This window comes from Hirundo rustica, chromosome 1, assembly GCF_015227805.2.
Source record: "Hirundo rustica isolate bHirRus1 chromosome 1, bHirRus1.pri.v3, whole genome shotgun sequence".
Taxonomy (NCBI): domain Eukaryota; kingdom Metazoa; phylum Chordata; class Aves; order Passeriformes; family Hirundinidae; genus Hirundo; species Hirundo rustica.
Genome location: NC_053450.1, coordinates 137711009 through 137725309, shown reverse-complemented (window position 1 = coordinate 137725309; position 14301 = coordinate 137711009). Strand labels below are relative to the sequence as shown.

At 48.1% G+C, this 14301-nt stretch overlaps 1 protein-coding gene across 1 annotated transcript; it reads left to right on the top strand.

Moving 5' to 3' along the window:
- Positions 1-10713: 10713 nt before the first annotated feature.
- SKIDA1 (SKI/DACH domain containing 1) lies at positions 10714-13231 on the top strand. The gene has a single exon (XM_040067860.1). The coding sequence runs from the start codon at positions 10747-10749 to the stop codon at positions 13210-13212; it is 2466 nt and encodes an 821-aa protein (XP_039923794.1). The 5' UTR covers positions 10714-10746; the 3' UTR covers positions 13213-13231.
- The last annotated feature ends 1070 nt before the right edge of the window (positions 13232-14301 follow it).

Here is a 14301-nt window from a genome sequence, read left to right as displayed (position 1 = left end):
CAAGCAGGACAAGTAAAACAAAACAAAAAATCTTTCTTTCCTCGATCTTACATCTAATGCCTTTAAATATTACCAGGGTGGTGTTTTCTATACATTACTTGCATCTTCAGCTTTTAAGTAATATACATGCTTTTAACCAACCAAACTGAATTGAGTTTTTATTTAGAGGAGTCCAACAAAAGCCTGCAAGTTTTCCAAGAGTGAAAGAAAAGTCCCAAACGGTATTATCTTAAACAATGACTGCAAGCATGCAACTTCCCAAGTGTGCAGGGGGGAAGAAAAGTCACTTCAGAATTATTTTCAGCTAGGTGATATCCATAAACATCAACCTTTAATTTCTTTTACTTACTGATCACCATCTATGATAAATGTTATTTTTTTGGCATATATTTATTTTTTTAAAACAGTCTAGGCATCACTTCCAATATTTTAAAATAAATTCACAAGCACTCGGCGATAACTTGCTAAAAATAATCACAATTCTCCTAGAAAGGATTTTCTTAAAATAACCAGTTCTCTAGAAACTCTTTCGTCATCACAAATATGAGTCCCTACACGTTTTAATTTTATCTTCCAGAAACAAAGTGCAAATACGTGTTTGGGCTTTTTTTCTTAGATGATTAAGGGCACTTGTTGGAAATTTTCTTGAATATCAAGTTAGTTAATTCTTCCCCTATGGAAATACATGAGAAAGTTCAGTCTGAAATGGTGTACTGGAAAAAAAAAAAAAAAAAAAAAAAAAAATCTACTTACTTTCAGGAGGGGGAAATGCAATAAACACTTTTTCCATTTTTTTTTTTTAAAAAAAGGGGGGGGGGGTTTAAAATCTCAAACCAACATAAAACAATCACTTGGGGGGGAGGGAATCCATCATGGTGCTTATATGAAAAACAGGGTAAGATTCATCTTCGTTTTTATAGACAGACTTAAGAATAGTTCCTTCCAAATTTCTCTTTGGCTACATTTATTAATCCAAATCCAGTGGGTCGGAGCAGTTTTTCCCAATTTCGTTAACAAGTCCTGCCCTAAAATCCACCCAGAAACAGATGTTACTTTATGTACAATTCCGCTGCGGTAGTTGGGGGGTTTTTACCTTTCAAGTAACACGTGAGCTACAGCCTCAGGGAGCTCCCTCAGTGGATGGCACTTCTAAAGGATCCTCTCTACTCATGAACCCGATTTCCCGGCGGGTCCGCCCCGCTCCGCTGCCTGCGAGCACGCAGCATGCGGGGCCCGGGGCTCTCCCTCCTCCACGCCGGCGGAAAGCGGCGCGAAAAGAGGCGGCCGGGGAACAATGGGGAGCGCCGGGAGCAGGGGGAGCTCCGGCCGCGCTTCCTCCGGCCCCGCCGCCGCTTCCTGCGGGCTCGCGCGCCGCTCTGTTCCCTAGGGCAGCCTGCCCGGAGCCCGCCCCGCTGACGGGAGACCCCCGCTCACCCTTGGAATCCCCTGTGCCCGCGCCGCGCCGCCGAGGGCACCCACGAGTTTACTCTCGCAGCCACTCGCTCACCCCCGAGCTCTCCCGCCCCCGCACGGCGAACGGGGCTGCCCGGCTGGCGCGGCGCCAGCCCCGCTCCTGAGCCTATCCCGGGGTCGGGCGGGCGGGCGGCCTATGGGAGGCCTGATGCCGCTGCCCCGGGCTCCTGCCCCGCATGCCGCGAGCACTGCCCGCAGGAGAGCGGCAGCACTACAGAGGCGCCGCGGCCCCGCTGCACTGCGCGCTCCCTCCCTTCAGGGGACGGTGCTGCGCACAAAGGGCGGCTCAGCATTGTTCTCCTCCCTGACCCCCAAATCCCCTCTTCCCCGCCGGGAGAAGCGAACGGAAAGGGCCGGGACGAAGGGCGAAGACGAGGAGAGGCCAACTGCCCGCGGCGCCGACCGCTTCCCAGCGTATCCTGCCTGCCATCTTCGCCCTTCCCCAAACTTGCCTTCGTGCTGTGCCTGCCGTCGAAGCCCGCCTGCCCACCATCCCTGGTCCCCTCCTGGCATGTAATGAGTCTTTCACATGTCACCTCGACTAAAAATCCCGCTGAGGCTGCAAAGGAACCTCTGCCCGCATCCCAGACACCCATGCATCCTTGTTGAGCTTGTGCACAGGATCACCCACTTCACATACCCACAGGGGAGGAAAAAAAAACTTCAACTGTACCAATGCAAGGTATTATTTGAGGATTTTGTCCTCAAATTCACAAAAAGCGTCCTTATTTTTAACCTTGATGGGCCTGGTTTAAGCTACAGTCCTTTGCCACCTGCAGCCCCGTGCGTTCCTGTCCCCACGCTCAGAACTCCGTGGGGCAGACACCAAGACACCGGGATCCAGCAGGAAACTCAAAGCATGTGAGGAAGAGAGTCGGAGCTACAACACGACACTGAGGAAAAACCACGGCTCGATTTAAATAATTGCATAATATTAGGATTTAACTTATAAATGTTTACATTTGTGTGATTTGATTAATGTCACGTTTGATTTCCTTAAAGCCACTGACAAGGTACTTTAAAACACGAGATTAACGTCTAACAGCGATGAAATTCAACAGGCAAATCCTTTTCCCGGCGCCCCGGCTCCCCCCAACACGCGGCCAGGCAGGGACCTCAGGCTCCCTCTCTGCCCCCCGCAGCCCTTGGCCGAGGGGGCTCCCTGCACATCCCGTGCTCAGCGATCCCCCCTCCCCCGCAGGTGACAGGAATCCCGGCCGGCCCCTCCCCCGGCACCCGCCGGCGCTCCCGTTCAAACGCGGCCGAGCCCGCCTCGGCCCCGCCCCCACCCGGCCGTTACCGCCGCCGCCACAGGGACACCCCGATCCCGCCCCGGCGCTTCCCGAGGGAGGCGCCGCCGCCCCCGGGTTTTCCCGGAATGCCGGGGGGAACGGAGCGGGGGGAGGGGGAGCAGCGGCGGGAGGCTCGAGCGCGGCACGAGCGCGGCCGGCGCGGGGAACTGTGGGTAGGAAGGTGGTCGGGGCCGCAAAGGAAGCGGCAGGCGGGGATGGGGGGGGGGGGGTCAAAGGTCAGCGGCCGAGAGCCCCCGCGCCAATGGCGGGCGGGCCGGGCCGGTCCCGCTCGGCGAGTCGGGGTCGTGCCGCTCTCCGCGGCTGTAAACACCGAGCGTGTCTGCCCGCGCCTGTCCGTGTGTCCGTCCGCGCGTGTCCGCGTGTCCCGGGCCGTCTCCGCCGCCCCTTGTAACGGTCCGCGCGAGGCCCCGCGCGCGCGGTGTTTGTTCGCCCCTGCCCCTCCCCCACCGCTCTTCCACGCGATTTATGGGATTTGCAAATAATTCCAGGGCTTTTTTTTCTCTCTCTACACCCCTTCCTACCCCGGCTCCTAACCTCCGCTTCCTCTCCCGCCGCCTCGGCAGTCACCGGGGAGCTCCGTCGTCGCCGGCAGCGCGGGGCCGGGCAGACCCCGCACACAAAGGTCCCGGCCCCGATCGCTCTCCCGCCGGCCGCGGCTCGCGGGGACTGTCCGGTGAGTCCAGAGCCATGAAATCTGCAGCTCCTGCTCGCGGCGGGCTCCGGCGACGAGCGGGGGGTGACTTGAACCGCCCCGCAAGTTTCTCCCCGTGCCCCCCACCCCCGACCCGCCGCCAGAGGTAAAGCTGGAGCGAGTCCTCTCGCCAGCCCCTCGCAGTGAGGCTCAAACGGAGGAGGAAAATGGGAAATGTTCACACGGAGAAGTGGTTCCCTTTGTTCTTTCATTGTTTCTACCCGAACTGGCGGATACAAGGGATAAACACTTACCTTCTCTCCTTTTGGTTCCAAAACACACACGTTCCCATCAGCTTTAAAATACGCAGTCCGCTTGGGAAGCGACTACAAATGTCGGGAGAGTTTGTATTCCGTTCTTTTACACTCTGCTCTTTTTAGTGTAAGATTAAGTTGTCGAGCACGTTGTTGCAAGCCCCCTGCCTTAGTGAATGGTCACGTTTAGGACCCTCCAAGTCCATCCTAATTCTGCCAGTGGAATTGAGGGTATTGGAGGTCTAAACTTTCAAAAGGAAAAGGGCCTGCATCTATCGAGCAGACCTGAAAATGCACTCAATTCCTCACTCACTTCCACAAAATGGATATAAACATCTCACCCCGGACAACTCAATGAAATGTACATTTTAAAGCTTGAATGTAGAAAAGCTGTTCCCTCGGCTGAGATAAGCTAAAAGCAAATTGGCGTGAAGAAAATCTACCTCAGTGTATTCCACAGCGGGAATAGTCTCTCTAGTTTAAAACAAGTAAATAAGAGCATCATATAGAAATGCTAAGCGTAAAGTTAAAAGGAAAACAACCTCAGAAGAATATGCTACCCGGGGTGGAATGGGGAGAATCCCAGTTTTTTTAAGTGTCCCTTTTTCGCAAAAATTGCTGCTTTGCTTTTTTCTCCCCATGCAATCCAGGCGGGGGTAGAGGAACCCATTTTCTGCTCTCTTTGTAGTCCAGTCGGCATTTTGCACCCAGAAACACAGGCGGTTCCCCCCCAAACCTTGCTTTAATCTGATTACGAGGAGATTTGCTGATACAATGAATATTTGAAATGATCCTTGTGTCTTAGTGAGTGGGAAGCATTTCCAGGCTCCCGTTTCCAAGGCTCCCTGCTGCAGAGGGAAGAGGAGTGGTGGGGAGACCCCGCTCCCCGAGGCCCCGGCGGGGTGGCAGCGGGGGCTGGGGGGGACAGCCCCCTCCTCCAGGGCCCAAGGGCGCTGGATTAATTTAGCTCAACTCCCTCGGCCAGTGGTTGGAGCAGGATCTTTAAGTGCCTTTTCCCCCTGCATCATCACGCCTTCGCCAATTGAAAAATAAACAAATAATAGCAAAATAAATTTTAAAAAAGCGAGAGGATGCAGGCGACCCAAAGTAATTGTGGGACCGGGAGTGTGTGTTGTCTCACACCCCCTCTCCTCGTCTTCCTCCCCCTCCTCCCGATGTGGCCTTAATGGCAAACTGGAAGACCGGTTTATTTCATAGGGCCATATTACAACCAGCAAGGTAAATAGGGAGTCGTGGGGGAGAGGGAGGGAGAGGGGAGGGAGCAAAAGGGGCTTTTCTTTGATAGCGTTTAATTGGAATTGAAACATTCTGGGGCTGTAAACATTCTTTATTTATTCAGCACACATAAGCGGGCATTGTTTTATCACCATCATAATTACGGTGTCCTTTAAACTGACTGATAGCAAAGGAGATAAGGGAATGCGCCTGTAGCTCCAGATCAAATCGCTGGTTCGCCCCGCTCCCCGGGTCACCAGGATCCACACGGTCCTTGGAGATGAGGAGCGCCGGAAGATTGTGGCCTGGCTATCCCTTACGTCATGAAAGTGATTTGTACCACATTGCTAATTTGGTGCAATTCATAACCTCCTGATCTCCTTCGTTTGCAACTGCTTTTCAGTTTGCAGGGTACGTTTTTTAAAATGTAGTTTCCCACCATAGAAATTAAGGGTGATCACCTATGTGCAGGAGAGGATCTTGTTTCCCAATGTTTGTTGCTTTACCTTTGTCTAATTAAAAATGCAAACTTTTAGGATCCTTTCAGAACAAAGCCTCGCCAAATCCCCTTTACGTCCAAGGATTTGCAAATTTATAAAGGCTGCATTGAATTCAGCATGGGTCAAGGGGCAAAAAAAGGGTAGAAGGTCACTGCATTTTGATTATGGGTCAGTAAACAACATGGCATGTAGTATGTGTCCAGAAACTCCTGCTAAAAAGTATTTTAAAACTACCATAAGTATTAAATTCAAGAAACAGTCTTAGCCCATAGTGATTATAAATTGCACAAAATTCTAGTGTGCAGGAAACACTCCAGCCCTGAAGAAAAAAAAAAAAAAACAAAAAACCAACAACAACAAAAAAACCCCCACAAGCTTAAAAAGCACTAAGTAGAAGAACTCTGCATTGCATCTCTTAAAAAAAAAAAAAAAGGGGGGGGGAAGGGAAGAGAAGGGGGGAAGAAAAAAATGAAAAAAAAACCCAAAAAACTTCTGGGCATAAAAGTGTTAGCCAGATTATGATTTTTTTTTTTTTTTCCCATACTGATGGCTGGTATTTCTTTGTCCCACACATTTAATAGATTTAGTTATACATTCTGATACATTGTCTGACTAGAATTTATGGCAAATTTTAGTTACTACAGTCACATTTGGCTGACTTTAAAATAGCAGAAGGATCCTATTATACTATTCTTTGACCCTATTATATTTACGTTACTGGACTCTTTGTGATAGCCTCTAGCTGCTTTCTATCTGTGTCCTCCTTGAGCAAAATATACCCAACAGTAACTAGAAGCAGGGTGTAGTGTTAGAAATCAAGTTCTCATGTGAAATACATATTTCTGTGCAGCATCATGAAAGCAAAAGGTTTATTTAATACTTGTCAATACCTGAAGACATAGTCCAGCATTAACAAATGATAATAAATAATAATAATACTCTAAAAATGTGGCAATCTCAGTGTGAAAACGCACATGACCCTTAGGTTTTCCTGAAGATTTTCAGAATTCTCCCCATTAGTACAACCGGTGGTGGACATTGCTGTTGCATTTCCCAATGAAACGTTTAAAAGACTGTAAATGGTGTGTGCATTACTACATTGCAGAAGGAAGAGGTCAGGCTAAATTGCACTGGTATTTAAACATAATCATACTATGAAAATAAATCAAAACATCACGTAAAAGGAGTATTTTAAATGTTACACACGTTTTCTTTCTGGAATGACATGGCTAAGCAGTTCCCTGTGAGCATATAGATTTTAACACAAGTTTACAAAAATAGAAATATATGATTTTCAACAAATGGGAGTAGGTCTACAGCAAACCATTACAAATATTATTTTGCTCTTTCTTTCCTAATGAGGTTTATCCTTTGGCCAGACAGTTTTAAGACTGAAATACTACTGGCTATAGAGTGTAGATTGCAGATTGCACGCTACTCAATGTGAAAAGGAGCACATTTGATTGATCGCCTGTGTGTGTGTATGCGCCCATACACACAACTCTCTGTAGTTGCTTGTGTATGTATTTGGCAAAACTGGGCATCTCTGGGCATCCTTATCTTAAGAAATGTGAGACGAACATCCATTCCTTTAATCATGTTCATCTTTGATCATCAGTGAGGATGACACAGTCCACAAAATTAACAAAGAAACATCCTTGCTTTTTAGAGATAGCTACATGTACATCTGAGTCTGCACACACATGCACACGGACACACGAACACGCAGGAATACATCCCAGTAAGTAAATTATGGCATAACTTTTCACATAATTGACACCCAGACACCTTTAATTTTTCATTTTCATTCTTTTGACCAGCTTTCACATTAACAATCTAAGCCATAAATGTTGGTGGCTATTGATCGCAATCCCCTGTGTGCGTGCAAATCCATTTTCAAGTCCCCTGCCTTTAATGTGCATGTGCGTGTGCAAGGGGCCTCTGACGGCTGTTTATCAGGATCTCCCCCAGCCTGCTTGAAGACGACCCCGGATACACAACGTGTGCCGATGGCCAAGGGAAAGCACGCACACACACACACACACACACGCACACCCCCCAAAAAAAAAAAAAAAACAAAACACCAAATGATGGAGAAGTAAAGAAACAAAGCTCTCTTGTGTGAGATGCGGAGAAAGATATGCAAGCGAAAGTGTGTGTAAGTATACTGTAGGGATGTGTAGGTTGGGCGCCTGACATTTCCCAAGATTTCTCGTGGGTTTCTCCCTGCCGACATCTGGCGCTGCCTCGACCCCGGTGCTCATGGCCGCACCTTTCGAGAACCCGAGGTTTGCCGAAAAGCCGTCTCTAGTTTAAAACGTTTGGTGGCACCGGAATTTAAAATAAATAAATAAATAAATAAATAAAAATAAAAAGAAAGAAAAGAAAGAAAAAAAATAAGAAAAAAAGAAGAAGAAGAAGAAGAAAAAAAGGACATTTTTAAAATAGTTGCCGAATCCCACTGCCAGGCTATCACCGGCAGCGCGTGGGTGCGGGTCTGTGTGCCCGTGGCTCCCTGCGTGCGAGCGCACGCGTGGATTTACACGGGAATCCGACCCAGCTGAACTACCTGACAAATAAAGGACTTTTCAGCCCGTCGGGATTTTGGGTAACGTCTCCTGAGCAGCTTTCTCGGAGTTTACTGTTCCTTTACTGTTGACTCCGTAGCCTTAACCTTAAAGCAGGGGGAGGAGAGCAGTAGGGAGGGGGTGGGGGTGTTCGCAGCATATAAGTACATCAGGAGGAATTTTTAAACGACCTTATTGTCTCTAGCTCTAGAAAGACCACGATGATTTCTTTTTAGCTCCAGCAGCTGTTTTCTCTCGAAACTTTGCTTTTTTTTGCCTCTCACAAGAGCGAGCAGGAGAAAGGCAAGGCTGAGGGATCCAGATGCGAGGAGAGGGAAGGAAGGAGAACTCCGCGGATGGTCTGAGCTGTGCCGAGGCATTGTTCACTGCTGCCTCTCGGTTACGTTTAAAGGCTGAAATATCACGAGATCCACTCAATGATCCTTTTCTAATTCGAAGGACAAAATGTAATTTGCTGTAGCTCTGCTTTCTCGGATGGGAATACTATCCCTAGGTTTCAGAGGGAAGAACTAGGCATCGCGGTTCGCACACACATGGATTAAGTTGAACAGCGGCGATTACATCTGCGCTGAGAGCAACAGTAGTCCAGGGCTGACTTTTCAAATCTCAGCCCTCCGAGTTAGAGGCTCCCTTGAATAGACTTCCTCCATTCCCGGATGCACTTCTCCAAATTCCCACTTCTCTCTTGAATTCCTGTGAAATTGGGGGCTTGCCTGCATTTCGTCTTGGCATGCAAAACGGCGTTTTCACAGAGTGATTATGCGCTTTCTTTTAGCTGTACCTGACGGAGTAACACGAACTCCACGCACCATATTGCCAACACGCGGAGTGGATATTGACGTTTGGGATTGAAGATTTTTCCCTCTGTCGATTTTTTTTTTTTTTTTTTTTTTTTTTTTTTTTTTTTTTTGCCAAGTCACAGCAGTATGAGATGTCTCATTAATCTCGCGGATGTGTCTAATTCTGGATGTGCAGTGATACATAAAAGTGCTGGTGTTTGTATGCAGCGGAACACTAGATGCACGGCAGAGATTGGTGATTTTTTTTTTTCGCAGCGCCTAACGTGCAAACCGCAAGCATCACTTTAACGTGACAAGGGAGAGGCATGCAGCTATCGCAACATTTGCGAAATCCTCGTTCTTGACACTCGAATAATTTAACGTTCCTAAGAAGAGGTCAAACCTTCATGCTGCTTCTTTAAATTGATTTTAAGGGGCTGCTATAAATGGAGCATCAAAAAGCTTCGGCAGGGCTACTCCGAGCGGAATATGCAAACTGCGAGCCAGAAGCATCTTAGTCCGATGCGATATCGTACATTGTGTGTTCCAGCACTTTTTTGTTATTACGTAAAGTCTCCTGGAAGCACCTTGGATATTTTACATTCTCCTTTCTCTGCTGGAAGCAATCAGCACGCAGGAATCCTGACGTGGGCTCTGGGACTATAGGACATTCCAGCTCGTGATCCAGCACGGTTAATCGTGAAAAGTGTATACATTTCTGGCTTATCTATGCTTTGTTATGGGTCTGACGTGAGCTCACGTCCTCCTCCCCCCTCCTGCAATATTACAGGCAGAATTTCAGTTAAAAGTGTTATAGTATCACGGTGCGGCAACCCGTGATATTCAGACAGCAAAAATAACCTTAGTACCCGGCGATAAAAAGCTAATTAAGCAGAAGAGGAAAATCAAGAGAAACTCGAAAATGTAAGTACTCTCTCTCGTTAACAACCGAACATTTAACTTTGGAGCCTCAGAAGGGGAAATACCAGGCTGTTCTGCACATTTTCGCTAAGCTTCATTTTCCATACAATGCAGAAGAAAACGCTAGTTTAAAGCGACTACGTTACCGAAGGATTTTCCATCGCTACGATCAGACTTATGTCCTTTAAATTCACGGCATGCACAAAAGAACAACGTTTGTCCAAAACAGGCTGAAAATATACGGAACGATAGGGGGAAAAAGCGGGGAAAAAGTATACAAATCCTTCCTCCGAAGCTAGCGACGAGGAAGTCTGAGAGGGCTGAGTGTGTTTGAGCTCGGATTGTTTAATAGAAAGATTTATATACTAACTGTATTATTTACTTTGGGAGGGGAGGTGGCAGTATAAGGGTATGCTAATTAGTGGGAGATTTTTTTGGGGGAAGGGGTGGAATATCAATTTTTATTGCATCACCTGTCAGGAGTGTCCAATCAGCGTTGGCTTTAGGGGAATTAATTGATGAAGGTGTCTCCGGACGAGCTCACTTCACTCTGTCATTTTATTTGTAGCTAAAGCAGCGGCGGGAATAGCAGCTGCATTTCTTTTCTCTTCCTCCCTTCACATTCCATTATCATAGTTTCCAATGGAAAAGCAGGGAATGAAAGGGAACAGGTACTGATCTTCAGCAGCAACTTAGAGAAACACTTTGGCAAACCTGATTTTTAAGATTATAGATTGATTGTAGTCTCACGGTATTTTTTAATTTATTTTTTTTTATTTTGTCTAAAGTTTGGTACTTCATTCACCAGGAATAACAGCCTTTGTTATATTTTATTAGCAGGATGCCTTGAGACAAATACAGCATCTGGCTGAGGATTGTGTGTGTGTGGCTTTTTTTTTTTTTTTTTTTTTTTTTTTTTTTTTTTTTTTTTTTTTTTTTCCTCCCATCTCTCTCTCTCTCTGCAAATGCTGGGAATAATTTAATTCACGAAATGGGAGACCTGAAGTCGGGTTTTGAAGAGGTGGATGGCGTGAGGCTCGGCTACCTCATCATTAAAGGAAAGCAAATGTTTGCACTCTCCCAGGTTTTTACAGACCTGCTCAAAAACATCCCGCGAACTACCGTGCACAAGCGAATGGATCATTTAAAAGTAAAAAAACATCACTGCGACTTGGAGGAGTTGAGGAAACTCAAAGCGATCAACTCCATCGCTTTCCACGCCGCCAAATGCACCCTGATCTCCAGAGAGGACGTGGAAGCCCTATACACATCCTGCAAAACCGAACGGGTTCTTAAAACGAAACGGAGGAAACTGAGCCGGGCGCTGTCTGCCACCGATCTGCGGCCGGAGCTCGCTCCCGCCGACCCCTTCTCCGGCTTCTGGAAGGAGAACAAACTTTGGCTGGGTCTCAGCGACTCTCCTCGGCCGCTGCTGCCCGTCCGGAGGAAAGCCCTGCGCCCGGGGGACACGGCCTTGCTACCGGCCGCTCATCTACCTCACATTTTTAGTAAATACACTGGCCACAGCTACCCAGAAATCGCTCGGGCGCCTTGCAAATCCCCCGTAAACTATGAAACGGCGCCGGCGGCGGGCGGCTGCGCGCCCCTGCGCTCCCGCCGCCCGCTCGCCGCCGCGGCGCGGCCCCGGCTCCCGACCGCCGCTCCCCCGCCCCTGCCCGCCCGCTGCCGCCGCCGCCGCCACGGGGCGGCCGCCGCCGCCGTCACGCTGGGCCCCCCCGGCGGCGCCCGCCGGCCCCTGGCCCTGCCCCGGCCCTGCCGGCCCCGCGGCGCCCCGCGGCTGCCGCTGCCTCTGCCCCGCGGCTTCGGGCCGCCCGCCTTCCCCGAGAGCGGCAGCAGCGACTCGGAGTCCAGCTGCTGCTCGGGCCGCGCCGCCCACGACTCGGACTGCGGCTCCAGCCTCTCCAGCTCCAGCGAGGGCAGCTCGGAGGAGGACGAGGAGGACGAGGAGGACGAGGAGGGCAGCGGCGCCTCGGACTCCAGCGAGGGCAGCTCGGAGGAGGAGGAGGAGGAGGAGGAAGAGGAGGAGGAAGAGGAGGAGGAGGAGGACAGCACCTCGGACTCCGACTCCAGCTCGGTCTCCAGCCAGGTTTCGGTGCAGAGCATCCGCTTCAGGCGCACCAGCTTTTGCAGCCCGCCCGGAGTGGTCCACGCCAACTTCTTGTACCATCTGGCGGCCGCCGCCGCCTCCCGGCCCCCGGCCCCGGCGGAGCCCGGCGGTCTGCCCGCCCTCCGCGGCGCTCCCGGCGGAGTCAAGCCGGAGCTGCCGGAGGAGTGGGGCTGCCCCGGCTGGGCTCCCGCCGCCCCGGCGCTGCGCTGCTCCGGCGGCCTGGGGAGCTGCTTCGCGGAGATAAGAGATGATAGGGTATCCGAACTCACATTCCCACACTCTGAATTTTCCAATAATGCCAAGAGTACTGACCTAACAATTAACTGTGTTGCAAAGGGGGCCTCTTCACCTAGCCCAAAGACAAACAATGCATTTCCACAACAAAGAATACTCAGAGAGGCAAGGAAATGCCTTCAAGCAACTACTACACACCGTGCAGATAACAATACAATAGCTGCTAGGTTCTTAAATAATGATTCTTCATCAGCGGCAGCAAATTCAGAGAAAGATTCCAAAATCCCTCATTGTATTGAATTTGCCACGGATTTGCCCTCTTTACAAACTGATCCTGCGGAGGATGCTGCTTCTCCAGGGGCAGCAGCAGCAGCTGAGCTCCAGTGCACTGATACAGGCAATAAGGCATTGCCATTCCTGCACAGCATTAAAATCAAAATAGAGGACAGCAGTGCGAACGACGAGTATGAGCCTGATCTTACGACACATAAGCTAAAGTGTGAGTGCAATGATACTAAGGATGAGTTTTACGGTGTGACTGAGGGTAATGACCAGGACGCTTTATTAACAGCCAAGGAAGATTCTGCATGCACTGAGAAAGAAACCACTTCCTTAAACCCACTGACTCAGAGTCAGGTCCTCTCATGCACTTTAGGTACTCCAAAACCTGAGGATGGGGAGTATAAATTTGGAGCAAGGGTGAGAAAAAATTACAGGACACTGGTTTTGGGAAAGCGACCTGTACTGCAGACTCCTCCAGTCAAACCAAATTTGAAATCAGCTCGAAGCCCACGTCCTACAGGTAAAATCGAGACACATGAAGGAACACTGGATGATTTTACAGTTAACAATAGACGCAAAAGGGTAGCCAGCAATGTAGCATCAGCAGTGAAAAGGCCATTTAATTTCATGGCAAATTTTCCCTGTCCACCATCACTAATTATTGGCAATGATGGGGATTTGTTGCCAGCTTATTCCTTAAACACCACTAAGGATTCCCAACCACCTCACAAGGCCCATCCTGTATGGAAATGGCAGCTGGGCGGTTCTGCAATACCTCTTCCACCTAGCCACAAATTCAGGAAATTTAATTAATAAAGTAGTTTGGAAAATATTTTCTTGCAAAACCTTTAACTTTCTTACTCTTTTTTTTTTTTCTTTTTTTTTTTTCTTTTTTTTTTTTTTTTAAACTCTGCAGCGTGGTTTGTACGAACCCATTAATGCTATACACTTTTGGAATCCTATTTTATCACATTGTGAAGACAGAAACCGGATTATTATTTTATATACCATTACAACAGTGGGGTTTTTTTTCATTGTTTTGGGGTTTTGGTAGGGTTGGTGTTTTTTGGGTGTGGTTGTTTTTTTTGGTTTGGGTTTTGTTTTTTTCTTTTTTTTTTTGTTTGTTCTGTTGCATTGTTCTTGTTTTTTGTTTTGTTTTTATTTTGTGGAGATTTTTGTTTGTTTGTTTTTTAAATTATGTTACATTCCACAGAGTACTTCAGGCTAAAGACTCAAGTTAAACTCAGTTATTATGGTAGAGCTGGAACACTTTACTGTTTAAATGCTAATAATGCATCAGTACCTCAATTCAACTGCTGCAAATAAATGTCAAAAGGTTGAATAATAAATATTAGAATGAGCCATTAAATTTATGCACTAGATTTTGAAAATGGAGGTCTAACTGTTAATTCAGTTAAACTTTGTTAAGTTACATGGTTGCACAGTAAGGGTTCACTATAATTCAATGTGGCAGCAGTCTACTTTTCGGGAGCTTTGTTTTCGGGTGCAGGGGTGTCTTTTCGAAGAGCAGTTGCACTTATTCCTTTTTTTCCGGTTTGGAAAAAGCTGGGGTCTGTCTGTGACCCCAGCTCTGGAAAAGCTGCCTCATTTGAAACCGGTAAATAAATGTGGAATTCTATTTTTGGTAAAAGGGTGTCTTTTTACTTGTACAGCCACTCTTTGCAATTGGGAAGCCTTTTTGTTTCACCCAGAGGTCTTAAATAAGGTTACTGTTATCCACTAATGTCATACTTAAGTTGTGGTCTGAACATGCCCCTTACAAACTTGCAAAACAACTGAAATATTTGCCCGGCCAGCAGTACAATTTATGGTCCAGCCCCTCATGATGGCTGGAGGAAATAGCAAAGCAGTAAATACAACACAGAAAGTGAAATGAGAGGC

What these genes read in the sequence shown, in the direction of transcription:
- SKIDA1 (XM_040067860.1), top strand. Translation starts at nt 10,747, where the DNA reads ATGGGAGACCTGAAGTCGGGTTTTGAAGAGGTGGATGGCGTGAGGCTC.